General features: G+C 41.2%; 1 protein-coding gene across 1 annotated transcript in view; it reads left to right on the top strand.

Annotated features, from left to right (window-relative positions):
* Positions 1-19,663, top strand: part of LOC128110505 (cation channel sperm-associated auxiliary subunit beta-like) — a 158,679-nt gene that overhangs the window by 35,755 nt on the left and 103,261 nt on the right. Inside the window, exons 6-8 of the mRNA XM_052738200.1 lie at positions 3,766-3,915; positions 19,288-19,383; positions 19,511-19,629. Of these exons, the coding sequence (XP_052594160.1) occupies positions 3,766-3,915; positions 19,288-19,383; positions 19,511-19,629 (365 nt within the window). The remainder of the gene's footprint in view (positions 1-3,765; positions 3,916-19,287; positions 19,384-19,510; positions 19,630-19,663) is intronic.

Here is a 19,663-nt window from a genome sequence, read left to right as displayed (position 1 = left end):
TTGTGCATGGTCACAGATATGGATCTATTTGTAATCTTCTGCATGTTGACATCCAGTTATGCCAGCACCATTTGTTGAAGATGCTTTCTTTTTTCCATGGTACAGTTTTGGCTTCTTTGTCGAAGATCATATGTTCATAGGTGTGTGGATTAATGTCAGGGTCAGTTATACCACTCTTGGGCATATACCCAAGGAATGCTCAATCTTACCACAAGAACACATGCTCAACTATGCTCATATCAGCATTATTCATAATAGAAAGAACCTGGAAACGTCCTAGATGCCCCTCAACTGAAGAATGAATAAAGAAAATATGGCACATATATACCATGGAGTACTACTCAGCAGTAAAAAACAATGATATCATGAAATTTGCAGGCAAATGGATGAGACTAGAAAATAACATCTTGAGTGAGGTAACCCAGACTCAGAAGGACAAACACAGTATGTACTCACTCATCAGTGGATACTAAATGTGAGGGAAAGGATGGCCAGACTGCAACCCACAACTCCAGAGAGGCTAGCTAACAGGGACCCTAGGAGGGACACATAGATGACCCTGTGAAGGAGAAGTGGATGAGATCTATATGAGTGGACTGGGTGCGGGGAGGTGGCAGAGGGTAAGGAGTGGGGGATGAGAACATAGGGAAATGGGAGGGTCAAGCTGGAACAGGGACAGAGTGGGAGGGCAGGGAGGAAGACCATAATAGATGAGGACATCATGGGAATAGGAAGAGGCAGGGTGCTGGGGAGGTTCTCAGGAATCCACAAGGTTCACCCCAACTTGGTCTGCTGGCAGTGGTCCAGAGGGTGCCTGGACTGGTCTACTCTGGTGACCAGCCTAGCAAATAACCTAGCTATCATCATAGAGCCTTTGTCCAGTGACTGATGGAGGCAGATACAGAGATCCACAGCCAGGCACCAGGCTGAGCTCCAGGAATCCAATTTATGAGAGAGAGGAGAGATACTGCAGGCAAGGGACATTGAGATCATGATGGGAGGACATGCAGAGATGACTGGCCACAATAGTGGAATCCCATGAACTGTGGACTGGTGGCTGTGGAGCACCCATGGGACTGGATTAGGCCCTCTAGATAAAAAGATGGTTGTTTGACTCAAACTGTTTGGGGGCCACCCAGGCAGGGGGGATTGGGATCTGTCCCTGGTCTATGGGCAGGCTTCTGGAATCCAGTGCCTGTGGTGTGACACCTTGCACAGCCTTGGTGCAGTTGGAAGGGGTTTGGACCTGCCTAGGCTCAGTGTGCTGGATTCTGCTGACTCCCCATGGGGGACCTCGATTTGGGGGATGTGGGGATGTGGGGTGGCTTGGGAAAAAGTGCTTGGGGGGTGGGAGGAGGGAGCATGGGTATCTGTGGATAGTATGTGGAATGTGTAGAAAATTTCTTAATAAAGAAAAAAGAAAAAAAAAAGAGTCCATAATCGATCTCTCCTAATTTGCACCTTTTGGGATCTAATTTTTTGTAGACCTATTTTATATCCTAAATAATTAATAGAATCTCCTCTTTGTATCTTTTCAGGAGCAAAATTTTCTTTATTTTTTCAAACATTCTTTCTAAAGTATCTGCATTTGAGTCAGCTAGTAAAATATCATCCATATAATGATAAATTTTGGATTTAGGAAATTTTTACCTATTACTTCCAATGACTGTTGTACAAAGTATTGGCACAGGGTTGGGCTTTTCAACATTCCCTGTGGTAGGACCTTCCAATGATATCTCTTAACTGGTTGAGAATTATTATAAGTAGGCACCATGAAGGCAAATCTTTCCCTGTCTTTTTCTTGTAAGGGTATTGAAAAGAAACAGTCTTTTAAATCAATAACTATAAGAGGCCATTCTTTAGGTAATAGAGTAGGCAAAGGAATTCCAGATTGTAGAGAGCCCATTGGCTGAATTACTTTGTTAATTGCTCTAAGGTCTGTTGCCATTCTCCATTTACCAGATTTCTTTTTAATAACAAATACAGGAGAATTCCAAGGGCTGGTTGATTCTTCAATATACTGAGCATTTAACTGCTCTTCTACCAGCTCTTCTAAAGCCTGGAGTTTCTCTGTTGTTAAAGGCCATTGCTAAACCCGTACAGGCTTGTCTGTTAACCATTTTAAAGGTAGAACTGTTGGTGTCTTTGGAAGATCATCAGTTGTTGTGCTCTGTTCATGTACAATCTGGATGGTTGGTGACCACTCATTAGAATCATACCTTCTAATTTTTCTCTCAGAAACATGTGCTAGCTTATGATTTGTTTCTGAGGTTGGAGGGATGTTAATCTGAGTATTCCATTGTTGTAACAGGTCTCGACCCCACAAGTTCATAGCTATGATAGCCACATATGGTTTTAATTTTCCTCTCTGTCCTTCTGGACCTATACATTCGAGCCATCTTGCACTCTGTTTCACTTGAGATAATGTTCCAATTCCTAACAGCTGAATATTTACCTCCTGAAGAGGCCACGTTGGATGCCACAATTCTGGTGCAATTATGGTCACATTAGCACCTATGTCTACCAGACCAGACAACAAAGCATCATTTATTCTTATTGTTAATTTTGGTACTTGTTCATTTATAGAAGTTTGCCAAAAAATTGTCTATATGGTTTCTCCTGGATTTTCTGTTCTCTCTATCTCAGGTGTTCCATCACCCCCAGCAGCCTGGTTTATTCCAATAGGCATTTGGTTATTTAATTGCTCTGAGTAGAGGTTTCTTCTACAACTGCAGGAAAGGTCTGAATTGGATTTATTGTGGGGGCTGAGGCCTGCCTGAGGTCGCTCTGTGAGTTTCCTGACTGATGCAAAACAGCTACCTAGCATCCAAGATGGGAATCCAAAGAGCAAGAGAGAAAGAAAGAAAGAGAGGGGGGAGGGAGGGAGGAAGGAAAGAAGGAAGGAAGGAAGGAAGAAATGTAGCCACTCGTTCTGGCTAAAAGCTGAAATCCAGCCATGTGTTCCCACTTGAGCTGATTCAGCCTGAGCTGCAGCTTCCTTAAGCTCTGACCATGTGAGTTGATGATTCGGCCATAAGCAGCTTCAGCTGCAGCTACATTCGAGTGCAGATCTGACCACGAACAGTAGCTCCGGGAAGGCCTAGGACCTGTAAACTCTGACCGAGTCGGGGCCGAACAGGGCCGAGCCAGACCGAGCCGGGTCTGTAACCACCAATGGTTTTTAATAAATTCTTGCCACATTGGGCACCAAATGTAGATGTAATTCTAAATGGTCTCATTAAATAAGAAACACCGAGCCAAATAAGAGTTAAAAGCCCAGAGATTGAGCAGTAGCCAAGAGCTAAGACCACCTTATCTTACCACTTGCTGCTGTCCTTCCCCTAAGAGAGAGACCTTCTTCCTGTGTCCTGACTTTCTGTTCTGCCTTCTCATTGGCTGTAAACCCAACCACATGACTTCCTCGTCACTGCCTGTTATACAGAACTTCAGGTCTCTATTGTTGGTACTGAGATTAAAGGCATGTGTCACCATGCTAGCTGTGTCCTTGAACACACAGAGATTCTGCCTGCCATGTGATCGGATTAAGGGCCTGTGCTACCACTACCAGACTCCTGCTTAATGGCTTACTCTTAGCTCTGATCCCCAGGCAACTTTATTAACATACAAATAAAACCACATTTCAGAACAAATAAAATATCACCATATTTCCTTTAACTAGTTATTCCAAAACCTTTAAAGAAAAATACTGATGTTCCTGTTTCAAGAGTACTGCCATGTTTAAATGCCTAAATTTGTCTTCCACAGAGCCTATTCTGCATTGGACTCTTGGATCTGAAATAAGTAACTCACAGGTCAAACAATTTTTTCCACATGTGATAGACATCAAAGTGGCAAAGTGCCCCTGTGCCAATGATGTGGCATTATTTGGCTTTATTTTGAACTCAACATATAATGGTAAGTTTACAGTCTGATTGGACATTAGAAATAACCAATTTTTTTTATATTTGTTAAGTGTGGTTTTAAATAGAAATACACAATAAATGCATACAGAGAGTAAAATATGTTTGTCACTCCACCTCTTCTACTTGCCAGTGTAATATGCTAGGAGAGATACTCTTTTGTTGTGGCCTTTTGTCATTTGAATGGTGACTTCAAACTGGGCATGATGGTGTATGTCTAGAATCCCAGCCATTTGGCAGTCTAAGGCAGAGCAGTTGAGTTGAGTTTAAGGTTAAACTGAGCCACTTATTAGAGCTTATTTCAAAACCAATTAACCAAATCAATCAACCAATCAGTAGCTACCTTGATTCACCTGTCCTCTGTTCTTTGTAAGCTTGTTGCATCTTCCCAGAGCTTGTTTATTGCTTCTAGTCTGTCTCCTTATTTCTTCTATGTATAAATCAATATTGTTATTCCTGAGACACTATCTTATTGTATTTATACATATATATTTTTCAATTATTGTTAAATATCTAATGGCATATGGAGAAAAAATAGCTGTTTTTCTCTAGATGCTTGTTTATCACACTTTTGGCATCAAATGTATGGATTTCTCACACTGAGCAATTTTTCTGTTTACTGAAGATGCCAAGTGGATATCCTGTGATTCACTTCAACTCTGGCAATAGGTAGAGTCAGCATCAACTCTCACAAGTTAAAAAGACTCTACCTCATATTTCAGATTCCAGTCACAAGTGCCAGGTTGTGACCTGTGCTTCTAACCTGACTATTATAAATTGAAGAATCCCATAAGTCCCTTCTTAAATTTAAGATTTTGTTAGAATGTTCAAAAAACTTAGGGAAACTCTCATGCACATTTACCAGGGTTTTGTCAAGGATGTTACAAAGAATGCAGGTGAAGAGCCAAACAAAGTGGTACCAAGAGTAAGATCTAGACAGGTTCCAATCACAGGAGTTCTGTTCCATTGCATTACACCATCTCTCAGGATTGGATTTGTATTTCAACCTAGAAGCTCCAAATCCTGTAATTTACAGAATTTCATGAAGGCTTCCCTTCATAGGAATGATCAATCATTGACTCAACTCTAACATCTCTCCCCTTCCTGACTCAGAATATGTGTGAAGCTACAAATTTCAACTCAAGGTATGGTTTATTCTTGGTTGTGTCAAAATGAAGATGAATATTTCCTTTCCAGTTACCAGTTTTTAGAAACTCATCAAAGTAGACAGTGAATGCAAACTTCGTACTTCCTATGAAAAGTACATGATCACAAAAGTTGCTGCTGGTGCTCTGGGTGAAGAATGAAAGGATTATATTATCAGAATGACAAAGTTTTCTCATTAAGCAAAGTGTCTGGACCCATTGCAGAATGTGCCTGCTGTTGAGTAAGGGGCATTCATGTTATAGGCCAAGAAGAATGGAGGAGACAATGTGCAAATCTGTTCAGGGATGCTTTGTGGATGCCCATCTGAGTCTTATCAATTGGGAGAGACAGAGAGAGAGAAAGAGAGAGAGACAGAGACAGAGACAGAGAGAGAGAGTTGGTCTGATGACACAATTCTACTTTTCCAGTTGAGGCTCTAAAGAGCTAGCAGAATATGTACACTTTTCAATCTCTCTAAAGAAGATAGTTTCCCTCAGTGTTGTGTCAAAAAGCCTTTAAACAAAGAAGGTAAGAAGCCTAGAATGAAAACTCCCAACACTCATTTCTTTTACTACATGTGCCCTGCAACAAAAACATTATGAAATTGCTATGAAAAACCAACACACCAAGAAAAGTGAGGCAGAGGCTGTAGAACAAAAAAACTTTGGTATAAAAGAATGAAGAAAGTCAAAGAAAAATACCTGCAACTGATTTCCCGGAAACATAGAGAGTCCTCAATGAAAGCTTTTGCTTCATTTGTTGTTGTTTTGAGACAGGATCTTAGTAGGTAGCCTTGGCTGGCCTGGAGCTCACTCTGCAGTCCAGGCTGGCTTTAAACTCAGAGATCCACCTGCCTCTGCTCTCAAGTCCTGGGATTAAAGATACATGCCACCAATCTAAGGAATAGTTTCTCCTTCTAAATCTGAATGCAGTAAAAATTAAGCATCTTTAACAGTAACAAATAAATGATCAAACCTTGAAAAAATTGAGAACAAAACATAAAAACTTTCCTTAGTGTACCTTGCAATATAGTAATAGGTTCAGTCAATGTATTTAGTGTAGTAATAGAAAAATAGTCTTCTTCCAAATTAGTGTGATTTCCTAATGTCTTAGAGTCTGTTACATACCTCTAGGTCTAAATGTTTTCTGCTTCTGAATCAGTTTAGTCATAAATCATGTTGTCTTACTTACCTCTGCTATCCCTATACTAGACACTATGTCAACCCAGAAGGAAACTCAGCCCATTTCCTTCTTTGTTCCATGGATACCTCTTTCTCTTTATCCAGCCACAGATACTAGTTGTCCATGCACCAAAGTAGAGCAGCCATGCTCATCTCCTCATGTTCTATCAGACTGTCCATGTGGTAGTGAGAGGAGGCAAGGACTAGTCTTGACTTCCTGAGTCCAACTCACCTTTTAAGAACATAATCAGCCTCTGTAACCTATTTGTTAGATAAATCTTCTTCCCCTGCCCAGATACCCACCACTGTTCTGAAGCCAAATCAAGTTGCCGCAGCCTACCCAACAGTTCCTTGATGAGACCCTGGTTAATCATCTGGCCTTTATACCACTTGGAGTCAGTGGTGAGAATAGTAAACTTCTTACCAGCATTTTCTCTATAACACTCTTAAAATATCTTCTTGAGTCCCCCAGCAGTCACCACCAGAAATCTCAGCCTCTCAGATCACTTGCTACATCCCATTGCACATGGGGCATTCTTTAATCTGATTCACATTTCTTACCTAACTTGCTATTCAAATTCTTTCACTAGAAATTGTATTCTGGGAATGGGACCAGGCTTAGGCCTGCTGGCCGGCTCCTGGCATGGAGCCACTGCAGCTGTGACCTGTGCTGCTTGCCCCACAGGCAACAAGCACAGAAGTCCTGCCCAGTGGTCAGCACCTATGACAGGGAGATGTCTTGGCGCCCACTCAGAAATATGTCATAACTGAATGGGACAGTCAACCCCCAGTACAGAGCCATTGCAGCTGCAGCCTGAGGTGCTTGCCCTGCTGTGAGATGGAGATTGCTGGGTAACAGAGCTGCCTGCAGGCTACAAGCATAAAGGTCAAGCCTGAAGAGCCTCGGGGTGGCAGACATAGAGGGCAGGGAAGTGTGTGACAGCCAGGCGCTTGCACAGAACCTGCCCCAAGATGCCCTGCCTAGCTGCAACATCACCTTGACTCTGGGCAACAGCAGAATATCTGAAACCAGTATCTTGGCAATGGTCCAGTATTTATGATGCCTCAGAAACCAAAAACCTAGACCAATATTTGCATGCAACTGTCTGTGTTATATGTGTGTGTGTATGTATGTATATACATATGTATATAATGTATATACATATATATACATATGTATATAATGTGATACGCTACAGTTTCCAATGCCACTATGATGAATGAATATTTTCAGGGGAGGTGGGAAGATAGAGGAATGGAGTGGTGATTAAGTGATGAAGAAAAGTGGAACTAGAGACTCAACAGTGGTGGTAATTGTGACAGAGGCTTCAGAGGATAGGGGAACATGTCATGACTGAATAGGGCCAACAGGATGGTATACAGCAGTCTGGAGCTCACATTCTCATTCAGCCCCTCAAGAGCTTCCCAGCCACATGATCATCCTGGTTCTGAGCAATGACAGGATTTCCAAGATGAAGAATGGTTCATTTTCTCATTTGGACCTCCTCAAACGACCTCTATGGTCCATGATGGCCCTGGAGGCCACTTTAGTACCTGTGATCCACTGCCCCAGGCCCTGCTGAAGCTGGAGGTTCATGTGGGTGCCCATAGTCTTACAGCAGCTGGGAGCTAGGTTGATATCCCTGGCCAGAGATACCACTCAAGACCAGAAAGTTGTCCTTGGTCTGGTAAGCTGTCTAAGGCCATTGTTAGTCCTCACGAAGTCTGTGAGCTGTGCTTCCACCAGGGGTCATGTTGATGTGGGTAGTCTGTGCTGCCTATTGAAGTCTTGGTAATGTTCAGGACTGGGCTGCCTCAGAGGGCCATGTCTGGATCTGTGGCCCTATGGCAGGCTAAGTCTGTGTTGATTTCTGTGACCCATGTTGCCACCAAAGGCCATGGGGATGTCTGTAGTGTGTGCTACAGCTTGAAGTGATGTTGATATCTTCTGGCTATGCAACCGCTGGGGTCCATATTGATGTGGGTGGTCTGCACTGCCACCTAAGGCCATGGAGATGTTTGGGTCTGGGCTGCTGCCAAGGGCCATGTCTGAGTCTATGGTCCTACTGCAGTCAACATCTGTATTGATGTCCATGGCCTGTGGTACCATTGAAGGTTATGCAGATGTCCATGGTCTGTGCAGCTGCCGAGGGCTATGATGGGGTCCATGGCCCATGCAATGTCAGAGGTCTGTACTGCATAGAGACCATGCTGAGGTCTGTGTCATGTGCTGACACTAGAGACCAAGGGAAAGAAGTGTGTTGCCATTAACAAAGCTGAAAAGAGTTAGAGATGTGAAGAGCTCTTTGACATCAGATATGGAGTTGCAGAGCTTGGAGTTTGCCCAGCTGGTTTCTGTTCTTGCTTTGGTCCAATATTTCCTTACTGTGCTCCCTTCCCTACATTTTGGAATGGTAATATATATCATGTGCCATTATATGTTGGAAATATGTGATCTGGTTTTTTTTCTATTTTGATTTTATAGGAAATTACAGTTAAGAGATTACATGAATCTCAGAAGAGATTTTGAACTTTGAAATTTTAAACATTGTTGAGACTGTTATAGATTATGGGGACTTTTGAAGTTTGACTAAATGCATTTTACATTATGATATTATTACAGGCTTATGGGGGGTCGGGAGTGTAATGTGGTAATTTGAATATAATTGGCCCCTATAAGCTCATAGGGAATGGCATTATTAGGAGGTGTGGCTTTGTTAGAGGAAGTGTGTCACTGTGAGGGCAGGCTTTGAGGTCTCATATATGTTCAAGATACACCCAGTGAGACACACTACTTCCTGTTGCCTGTAAGATGTAGGACTCTCAGCTACTTCTCCAGCACCATGTCTGCCTGCATGCTGCCATGTCCCACCATGATGATAATTGACTGAACCTCTAAACTGTAAGTAGCAACCTCAATTAAATATTCTCCATTATAGGAGTTGCCATGATCATGCTGTCTCTTCACAGCAAAAGAAACCCTCACTAAGACAACTCTGTTATATGAAGATGGTATCCAGTACTCAGAGCCTGAAGCAGGAGTATTGTTGCAGGCAGCTTATCTGACTTAGTGAATTCTAGACTATCCTGAACAGTAAGAGGGGAAGAGCAAGCAAGTGAATGAGAGGGAGAGAGAGAGAGAGAGAGAGAGAGAGAGAGAGAGAGAGAGAGAGAGAACAAATAGTATGAGAAGACAGGAGTAAAGAGGAAAGGATTTAGCAAATATCTTTCTTTCTTTTTGGAGTGTGTGTGTGTGTACATTATCACTGTGTGCAGGCATATAGAGAGGCCAGAGATCGACCATAAGAAGTATACTTGCTCAGTTGCTCTTCAGGTTATTTTTGAGACATGGTCTCTCACTGAACCTAGATCTCACCAATTTGGCTGAACTGATGATCCTTTCTGTGCCTCCCTAGTCTGGGATTATAGGTATGCTACTATACCTGAATATTTTTTACGTGGGCACACGGGATAGAACTCAAATTATCAATCATACACGGAAAGTACCCTTCTAATTTGAGCTCTCGCCACAAATCTTTTTAATGTTTTTAATCAAAAATATTAAAATCCCTCTTTGATTCTCTTATTCAGTTTTTTTTTCCCTTGAATTCTTGAACTGCTGACTAAATTGAATTCTTAAACTAGGAGTATCTTTATGTTTACAGGGAGAAAAGATTTTCTTTGTACCCATATGTGCACTAACTGGGGTCTACATATTATTATAACAAGATAGACTAACAGATCAAAGGGCACAATTTATTATGGATATTTACATAAACAAGAATTCACAAAAAATAAAAATAAAGTGATTAAATTTGAGATTATGCATCACTTAAAAAAAAAGAAATGTATCTCTGTTGAAGGGACAGTATTTTGTTGATAGAAGTAATTTATCCATATGTGAGAAAAGTAGTGGAAAATACAGACATGTGTAACCACACCACTTGAGGGGTGATAATGGGAAGATCAGGAGTTCAAGGTTATCTCTGCCTACATATCAAGTTTAAAGTCAGCTGGAGCTACATAAGACCCTTCCCCTACCTCCCATGCTGACTGATTTCATGTTAACATAACACACCAAAGTTCATTTGAGAAGACGGACTCTCAATTGAGAAAATACTTTTATAGGATTGGCCTATAGGCAACTCTGTTGGGCATTTTCTTAATAAATGGTTGATGTTTGAGTACTCAATCCACTGTGAGAAATGCAAACCCTAGGAAGATAGCCTTGAGTCATATAAGAAAGCAGGATGAACAAGCCATGAGGAACAAGCTGGTAAGAAGCACTTTTTCATAGCTTCTGCTTCAGTTTCTGCTTTCAAGTTCCTGCTTGAGTTCCTACCCTTATTACCTCTCAGTAATGGACTGTTACCTGGAAATGTAAGATTAAATAAACTCTTTCCTTCCAAAGTTGCTTCTGGCCAGTGTTTATCACAGCAAAAGAAACAGTAATTCAGATGCACACCATCCAAAAGATACTGATTTTTCCTCAAAAGGAAGGAATGTAGGAAGGAAAAATATAAATGAATGAATGAGTGAGTGGGGATTATTTTAGTAAAATCTGTTTATGCCAACTTGTCTTTGTGTCTGTGATATTTGAAATTGATTGATTGTTTAAAGTGAAGACATGGCTACTCAAAGAATAGTTGAAGAGAAGGTTTTTATTGTAGATATGAAGGAGAGTATAGCCAGAAGCATCTGCAAGAATAAAGAGCAGGAAGAGAAAGTAGTAGATTGAACATGGTCAGAAGAATGGAGCAGGCCATTAGAGGGGTTAGGAGAGAGCAAGAGAGGAGTACCAAGAGAAGGTGGTAAGAGAGAGGACCAAGAGGGCACATGGCCAAAATGTCAGGTTTATAGAGGAAGGAGAAGCTGGGAGAAGGGTAGCCTGTGAGCTGGAGAAATGTAGGGTAGAGGGAGGGTGTGCAAAGAAGAGTTGAGAGCTGAAGGAGTCAGCATGCACTTTGGTATGTTGATAGGCATCACAGTTAGCCATTTGTTCCCAGTTTCTTTTGGACCAGACAGTGATCTTGATAAGATTTGGAATCACAGGAGGGAACAACCTCTGGGCATGCCCCTAAGGGATTACTTAGATTAGGTTAACTGAGGTGGAAAGATCCATCTGAGCTGTGGGTGGTACCATTCCACAGGTTGGGGTCTTATATGGAATAAAAACAAGGAAGTAAGCTGAGCACGGGCATTATGTATCTCTGCTTCATGACCATCTGCCTCTTCAAGTTTACTTTTCTACCATCAAATAAACCAATCTGGCCAAATAAACCCTTTGTCCCTTAATCACAGCAACAGGGAAAGTAAGTGCTCCACTGCCTATCTTCTGTGTCCAGGAATGAAAGTCCTCTTTATTTCCCACAAGAGGTAATTTATGCCATACTTTTAGGCAATAAAGGAGGTCAGAGCCTTCATCTCTTCATTCTGTTGCTTTTACCTCAAAATTATCATTAAGCCAGAGTTGCATAGTCTATAGTGGCACATTGTGGTCTTCTCCAACATAAACAAATACTTACTAAAATATAGCTTAAATGATATTTTTAGAATAAACCAATACATTAAGAGGATTTATCCTAAGAAAGTAGTACTCACAGAGATAACTATTCTAGGAATCAATGAGGTGATTCATAAAATCCTATGGTGTACCCTGCAACTACTTCATCCTCTCAATGCCTTGGGGAGTGAAAGTGAGATTCAAAGACAAGAGATGAGGTGTTGTGATAGCTATTCTTGGTTGCCAACTTAACTGCATATGTAGTTAACTAAAACCCAAGTAGATGGGTACTTCTGTGAAAGATTTTTCTTAAATAAATCATTGGAAGTAGCTAGACCCACCTATAATCCAGATTATGTGAGGAGGGAAGATCCACCTTTAATCTGGGTCATACCTCCTGATGGCAGCCTTTGTAAAGGACACAAAAGAAGGAAGTTTTCCTCCTTCCCAGCTTGCCCTTGCTGTCACTGTCAAGTCTATTCCTTCACTGACATTAGACCCCGCTTCTTTAGGATTCTGGTATACACTGAAAACCATCTGAGACATCCAGACACATGGAGTGAACAACTACTGAATTCTTGGACTTTCTGTTGGTAGATAACCATTGTTAGACTAACTACACCACAGCTTGCATGAGATAGATAGATAGATAGATAGATAGATAGATAGATAGATAGATAGATAGATATAAAATATCTACATATAAAGTTTGGCTCCTCTAGAGAACCCTGACCAATACAGATTTTCATAACAGAAACAGTTCTAGAGCAACTGAAATAGATGAATTCTTTAAGTATGTGGAACAGGCTTTCCAATTTACTGACACCTACAGTTACTGAAGGTTCCCCTAGAAGATCAGAGAATACTGAAAGCCCTGGTGTGAATTATTTTACAGACTTATTGAGATTAATGCATTTGATTATACTGCTTTGCTGATTTAAGGAAGCAAGGAATTTAGTGACTATATAAAAAACTTCTGACAATTTGTGAAAAAAAAGGAAAATAATGATGCTGATTGGTTGATTCAAGATCTCTGGATTGACAAATGGAAAAGACAAAGGAAAAGAATGAGCTTCGTGATAAGATCAACCAACTTGGAGTATCTAGGAACGTGTTGAAAGACAGCAATGAACTAAATGTAAAATTGACTAACATCAGATGTACATAAACAGTTTAAAGATTTCTAAGTTTGCCCTAGAAGAGAATCTTTTCTCCAGCAGTCACAGAGCTCAAGTTACAGAAAATCAAAATGAAGCCTCATCATAAGATTGACAGGATTAAAACAAAAATTCATGTCCCAGCTGGGGGGGGGGGGATTGGTGATTAAAATAGGGGCATTAATTGGTAAAGAATAGGATCTTGTATCTTAGGATTGAGATGCATGGGAAGACCCTACTGAGGCTGGGAACTTTGAAGCCTCAGATTCTCAAGGGTTTATCTTACCCAAGAAAGTAGTCTCTCCACCCTCAGCAGAAGATATATTCACACCCTAACCCCTCAAAAATTGCCTTATTGTCCTCTGAATGAGGACATTATTCCTTAATAGCCTGCTAAATCAGCAGTGACATTCCCTGAAGGAGATGCCAGGTAAGACATCAGGGTCTAAGAGTTGCCTCTAGACCTATAGCCAGATTTAAGGCCAAGCAGGCTTCTAGAGGGGAGGTAGAAAGTGTAGTCCATGAGGATGTGTTCTACACCACTAAAGAGCTTAATGAGTTTGCTAATTCATTCAATCAGAAGTCTAGGGAATATGTGTGGGAGTGGATTTTAAGGGTGTAGAATAATGGTGGAAGGAACATAAAACTGGATCAGGTTGAGGTTATTAATATCGGCCCATTGGGTGGAGATTCTAGATTTAATATGGAAGCTCACACAGTTCAAATGAAAGGTGTCAAATGTTTGTTTGAATGGTAGGCTGAGGCATTTGTCAAAGGATGGCCTACATGAAAGGGGTTGGGAATGCCTGATACTGCTTGGCTTAGAATTGATAAAGGGATTTTAAGGCTCAGGGAAATTGCAATGTTAGAGTGGGTATGCTGTGTAAAACTTAATCCTTCACAATGGAAAACCCAGAATGCCCACCAGTGATCTTTTAAGATGTAAAATGGGGAGGGGGCACTGTAGATGTAACCAACCGTCTTATTAAATAAGAAACACAGAACCAATGCAAAGAGGAAAGCCAAGAGATCAGAGCTAAGAGCCTTACCCGTCTGCTGCAGCTAGCCTCTTTAGCCAAGAGACCTCTCCAAAAGAGACCTACTTCCTGTCTGTTTGTCTTTATATAGACTTCCTGTTCTGCCTTCTCATTGGTTGTAAACCCAACCACATGAGGGCCTCGTCACTGCCTGTCTGTACAGACCTTCAGGTCTTCTATGGTTGGTATTGAGATTAAAGGCGTGTGTCTCCAATGCTGGCTGTATCCTTGAACACACAGAGATCCACCTAGTTCTGTCTACCAAGTGCTGGGATTAAAGGCGTGTGCCACGAACACCCAGCTCTGCTATGGCTTGCCATTAGCTCTGACCCCCAGGCAACTTTATTTATTAACATACAAATAAAATCACATTTCAGTACAAATAAAATATCACCATAGGGCACCAGCACATTTGAAGAGCTTTGTTGTCACCCTTTTTCTTGTGCCAGATCTTTGGGTTAGAAACATTGCCTGCTTAGTTGAATGAATTAAATGCAGTGCGTTTAGTTGGGACTTGAGTAGCAGGGGGACTGGTAGCAGCAATGAATTGCCAAAGACAAGGTGATCATAATTATCATAATGGACAGCATAGACAAAGCAATATCCATAATAACCTGACCCATAACGGGCAGCACAGGCAGAATGATTTTTATGATGGTATGACTGGTATGGACCTTTAATACTTGCTAATCAATCATGATATTTCCAGGTATGAAATAGATAAGATGCCTACTGCAGTTTTGTTTGATCTATGTAAGTGGAAACATTCTAAAATGAAAGAAAGGCTACATTCTTTCTGGATTGTGGCAAAAAGAAATCCCGAGCTGATAATCAAGTTCCAGAGTTGAGCCAGAACCCCTTGAATGAAGGGAAGGCCAAGTCCTCCTTAGGACGGACTTTGCTAAAATACCTAGAAGTTTTACAGTTAGCCTTTGTCCAGTCTTTCCCCAAAGCAACATATGGCCTTTTTCAAGGACAACTGTACACTGGGGAAAAGAGAAAATATCAGGCTTTTCAGGGTCTATTGGATACTGGTTCAGAACTGACAGTGATTCCCAGTGAGCCCATGAAGCATTGTGGCCCTCCAGTTAAAGAAGGGGCTTAGGGAGATCAGGTGATTAATGGAGTTTTCACTGAAGACAGGCATACAGTAGTTTCCTGAGTCAACCTGTTGTTACTCCCCACCTCAGAATATATAATTGGGATAGATATACTTAGAATTCCCATTGGTTCCCTGATTTGTGGAAGAATAGCTATTATGATTGTAAAAGCCAAATGGAATCCACTGGAGTTGCCAGTGCCATGGAAAATAGTGAATCAAAGACAATTATGACAGCCCAGGAGAAACTGCAGAAGTTAGTGCTGGTATGAAAGACTTGAAAGATACAGGTGGTTCCCACTTCATCTCCCTTTTACTCTCCTAACTGGTCAATGCAGAAGACAGATGTATCTTGGAGAATGACAGTTGCCTATCAAAAGCTATCAGTAATGACTCTGATTGCAACTGCCATACCAGATATTGTATCCTTACTTGAGCAGATTAACACATCTCCTGGTACATGGCATGCATCTAAATGCCTTTTTCTTAGTACCTGTCCATAAGGACCACCATAAGCAATTTGCTTTCAGTTGTAAAGACCAGCAGTATACATTTACAGTTCTATCTCAAGGACATATTAACTCTCCCATCCTGTGTCATAACTTAGAAGGGATCTTGATCATCTGTCTCTTCCATAAAATATCACATTGGTCCACTATCTTGATGACATTATGCTGATTGGACCAAGTGAGCAGGAAGTAGCAACAATTTTGGACTTGTTGATAACACATATGCATATGAGGATGGAAAATATATCCAATCAAAATTCAAGGGCCTTCTACCTCAGTGAAATTTTTAGAAGTGCAGTGGTGTGAGACACACAGAAATATTCCGTCTAAGGTGAAGGATAAGTTATTGTACCTGGCCCTTTCAAACACCAAGAATGAAGCGCAAAGTTTAGTGGGCCTCTGGATTCCCATTCCTTGTTTGAATGTGTTATTCTTGCCCATATACCAGTGATGCAGAGAGCTGTTAGCTTTGTGTGGGTCCTGAAACAGGAGCGGCTCTTCAACAGGTCCAGGCTGCTTGAAAGGCTGCTCTACCACATGGACTATATGATGCAGCATACCCAATGATACTTGAGGTGTCAGTGGCAGATAGGGATGCTGTTTGGAGCCTTTGGCAGGCCCCTACAGAAGAATCACAGAAGGAACCTTTGGAATTTTGGAGCAACACTCTACTGTCATCTGTAGAAACCATTCTGTCTTTGAGAGACACCTCTTGGCATGCTAATGGGCTTTGGTGGAAACTGAACATTTGACAATAGGCCACCAAGTTACCATGCAAACTGAACTGCCCATCCTGATCTGAGTGATTCACCAAGCCATAAAGTAAGATATGCACAGGTCAATCTATTAGCAAATGGTAGTGGAATATATATAATCAAGCCTGAGTAGGTTGTGAAGGCACAAGCAAGTTACATGAAGACGTTTCCAAAATTCCTGTCGTTTCTACTTTTATCACATGCTACTTGCTCCTAAGTATGCTCCTACAGCTTTATGGGGTGTGCCCTGTGATCAGTTGAATAAGGAAGGGAAGACTAGGGCCTGGTTTACCAATGACTCTGCACATTATGCAGGCACCATACAGAAGTGGACTGCTGCTGCATTACAACCTGTTTGTGGGACAATACTGAAGGCACCAGCAAAGGGAAATCTTCCCAGTTGACCGAACTTCATGGAGCACACATGGTCATATATTTTGTTTGGAAGGAGAAATAGCCAGATGTGTGATTGTGCACTTGTTCATGTGCCATAGCCAATGGATTGGCTAGATGTCAGGGACTGGAAAGAGGATGGTTTAAATCTTTGTGAGAAAGACATCTGGGGAATAAGAATGTGGATAGATCTCTCCAAATGAATGAAGGATGTGAAAATACCTGTATCCCATGTGAATGCACATCAAAAAGTGACTTCAGAAGGGAGGGGTTCAATAATCAAGTAGATAGGACAATCCATTCTATGAACAGTTAGTCTCTTTCCCCTTCCATCATTGTCATTACCCAATGATCACATGAACAAAGTGGCTGTGGTGGTAGAGATGGAGGTTATACATGAGTTTGACAACATGGACTGCCACTCACCAAGGCTGACCTGGACACAGCTGCTGCTGACTACCAGATCTGCCAACAGCAGAGAACAACACAGTGCCCCACATATGGCAGCATTCCACAGGGGGAGCCCCTATTGGCTGGTGGCAGATTGATTACACTGGACAACTTCCTCAAGAGAAAGGACAGAGTTTTGTCTTCCTGGAGTAGGTACTTATTCTAGCTATGCATTTGCCTTTCCTGCATGCAAAGCTTCTGCCAAAACCACCATCTGTGAACCTACAGAATGCCTTATCCACCATTATGATATTCCACACAGTATTGCTTCTGACCAGGGAGCTTACTTCACAGCCAGAGCAGTGTGACAGTGGGCCTATGATCCTGAAATCCACTGGTCTTAACAGGTTCCTCAGAATCCTGAAGCAACTTGCCTAATAGAATGATGGAATGGCCTTTTGGAAACACAGTTATAGCACAGATTAGGTGGCAGTAGCCTGGAGGGCTGGGGCAAGAATCTCCAGAAGTTGATATATGCTTTTGAATCAGCATTAAATATATGGTATGGGCTCTCCCATAGTCAGGATCCATGGATACAGGGATCAGATGGTGGAAAAGGGAATAGTCCCACTCACTATCACCCCTAGTTTCCCAATAGGAACAATTTTGCTTTCTATTCCCATGACCTTAAGTTCTGCTGGCCTAGAAGTTTTGGTTCTAGAGGGAGGAGTGCTCCTGCCAGAATGCACAACAAGCATTCCACTGAGCTGGAAGCTCAGGCTATTCCCTGGTCACTTTGGGTTCTGATGCCCTTAAGCCGACAGACTAAGAAGGGAATAACAGTGTTAGCAGGGTGACTGATTCAGATCACCAAGGGAAAATTGGATTGCTTCTCCATAATAGAGGTAAGAAAAATTATGTCTGGAATGCAGAAGATCCTTTAGGGTGTCTCTTGGCATTACCATGTCCCTTGAATACTGTCAAGGGGAAACTGCAACAACCTAATCCAGGCAGGTTGATGACAAAGGACACAGGACCTTCAAGAAGGAGAGTATGGGTCAATCCTCCAAGAAAAGAGCCAAGGTTTAGAGGAAATACAGAAAGGGTAGTAGATGAAGACAATTATAAATAGCAGCTATGGCCATATGACCAGTTGAAGAAACAAGAATTATAATTCATGTTTCTGTGATGTTTTGTTAAGAATGTATTTTGGCAGATATTTGTGTTTTCTTTCTTGATTTCTTTATATGCAATATAACATCAATTAAGAAATATTAATGGTTATCATATTTTTAAGTTTTGAGATACTAAAAGAATGTCCCTCAAGAGCCATTACCACCTATCCTCATATTTAGAATGTGTTTGCAGTTGTGTGAGGCATTATTACAGCATATTAGGACTAATTATGACCTGGTTAAATATACAATGTGTTCGTGGTTGTGGGTGGAAAAGTTATATCATGTGAGGCATAATTATGACCTGGTTATTGGTTTCATTTGGAAATTAAGCATGACATAGGAGATATGATTGTTTGTGGAGTTGACAAGGGGTGGACTCGTGATGGCTATTCTTGGTTGTCAGCCTCACTACATCTAGAATTAAAACCCAAAGTGCCAGGTATACCTGTGAAGGATCATTCTTAATTAAATCATTTGAAGTAGTAGACTCACCTTTAATCAGAGCCACAACTTCTGGTGGCATCCTATATAAAGGACAGGGAAGAAGGAAGCTTTTGTTCCTCGCCTACTTGCCCTCACACTTGTAGCAAGTGCATTCTTTCAGTGGCATTATAGCCTACTTCTTCAGGATTCTGGCATATACTCAAGACCAGCTGGGACATCCAGCCTGGTGGACTGAATAACTACATTTCTGGACTTTTCGTTGGTAGACAGTCATTGTTGGATTAACTGGACTATAGCCTGTATGCCATTCTAATAAATCCCCCTCATATAATATGTATGTATTTAAAACTGTACACATATGTTTGTTTTCATTTGGAAATTTGGATTTTTGATGGCTAAATGTATATTCCATAGACAGATAGATAGATAGATAGGTAGGTTCATTTTATCAATTCTAGAGAACCTTGACTAATTCAGCATGGAGGAACCTGGGTTAGAAGATGCAGTAGGTTTGTGTTCACAGAATTGAGGTATGCAAAATTGCCTGACTATAATTTCTTTTTCTTTCATGGTAGGTGTTTACATAGGCAAAACCATTTATGGATTTAGGAAATATAATGAAACCACATGGCATAACCTGACAGATATCATCTATTCACAACTTAAAGATGGTAACTTTTCTGACTGTCTTTATCTTCATCATTTTATTTATTTTGAAACTCATTCAGTATTTCTGAAATGTCTTTCTAAAGATCTCTCTGTTTCTAACCTATTGTGTGATTTGATTTCTTTCTTCAGAACACCAAGGGCTTACAATAATAGATATGGTTTTAACAAATCATTTTTTAGTCATCCTCACCTCGTTGGGTCTTTATGTAAGTAGTGATCTTCGTTATCCAGTCACTTCACACATACAGGTATGAAAACTTCTTTGCAATCCATTGATAACTC

This window comes from Peromyscus californicus, unplaced genomic scaffold (genome assembly GCF_007827085.1).
Source record: "Peromyscus californicus insignis strain IS unplaced genomic scaffold, ASM782708v3 Scaffold_15__1_contigs__length_86483966, whole genome shotgun sequence".
Lineage (NCBI taxonomy): Eukaryota > Metazoa > Chordata > Mammalia > Rodentia > Cricetidae > Peromyscus > Peromyscus californicus.
Note: the sequence above shows the minus strand (reverse complement) of the source record. Positions and strands in the feature narration are given on the sequence as shown.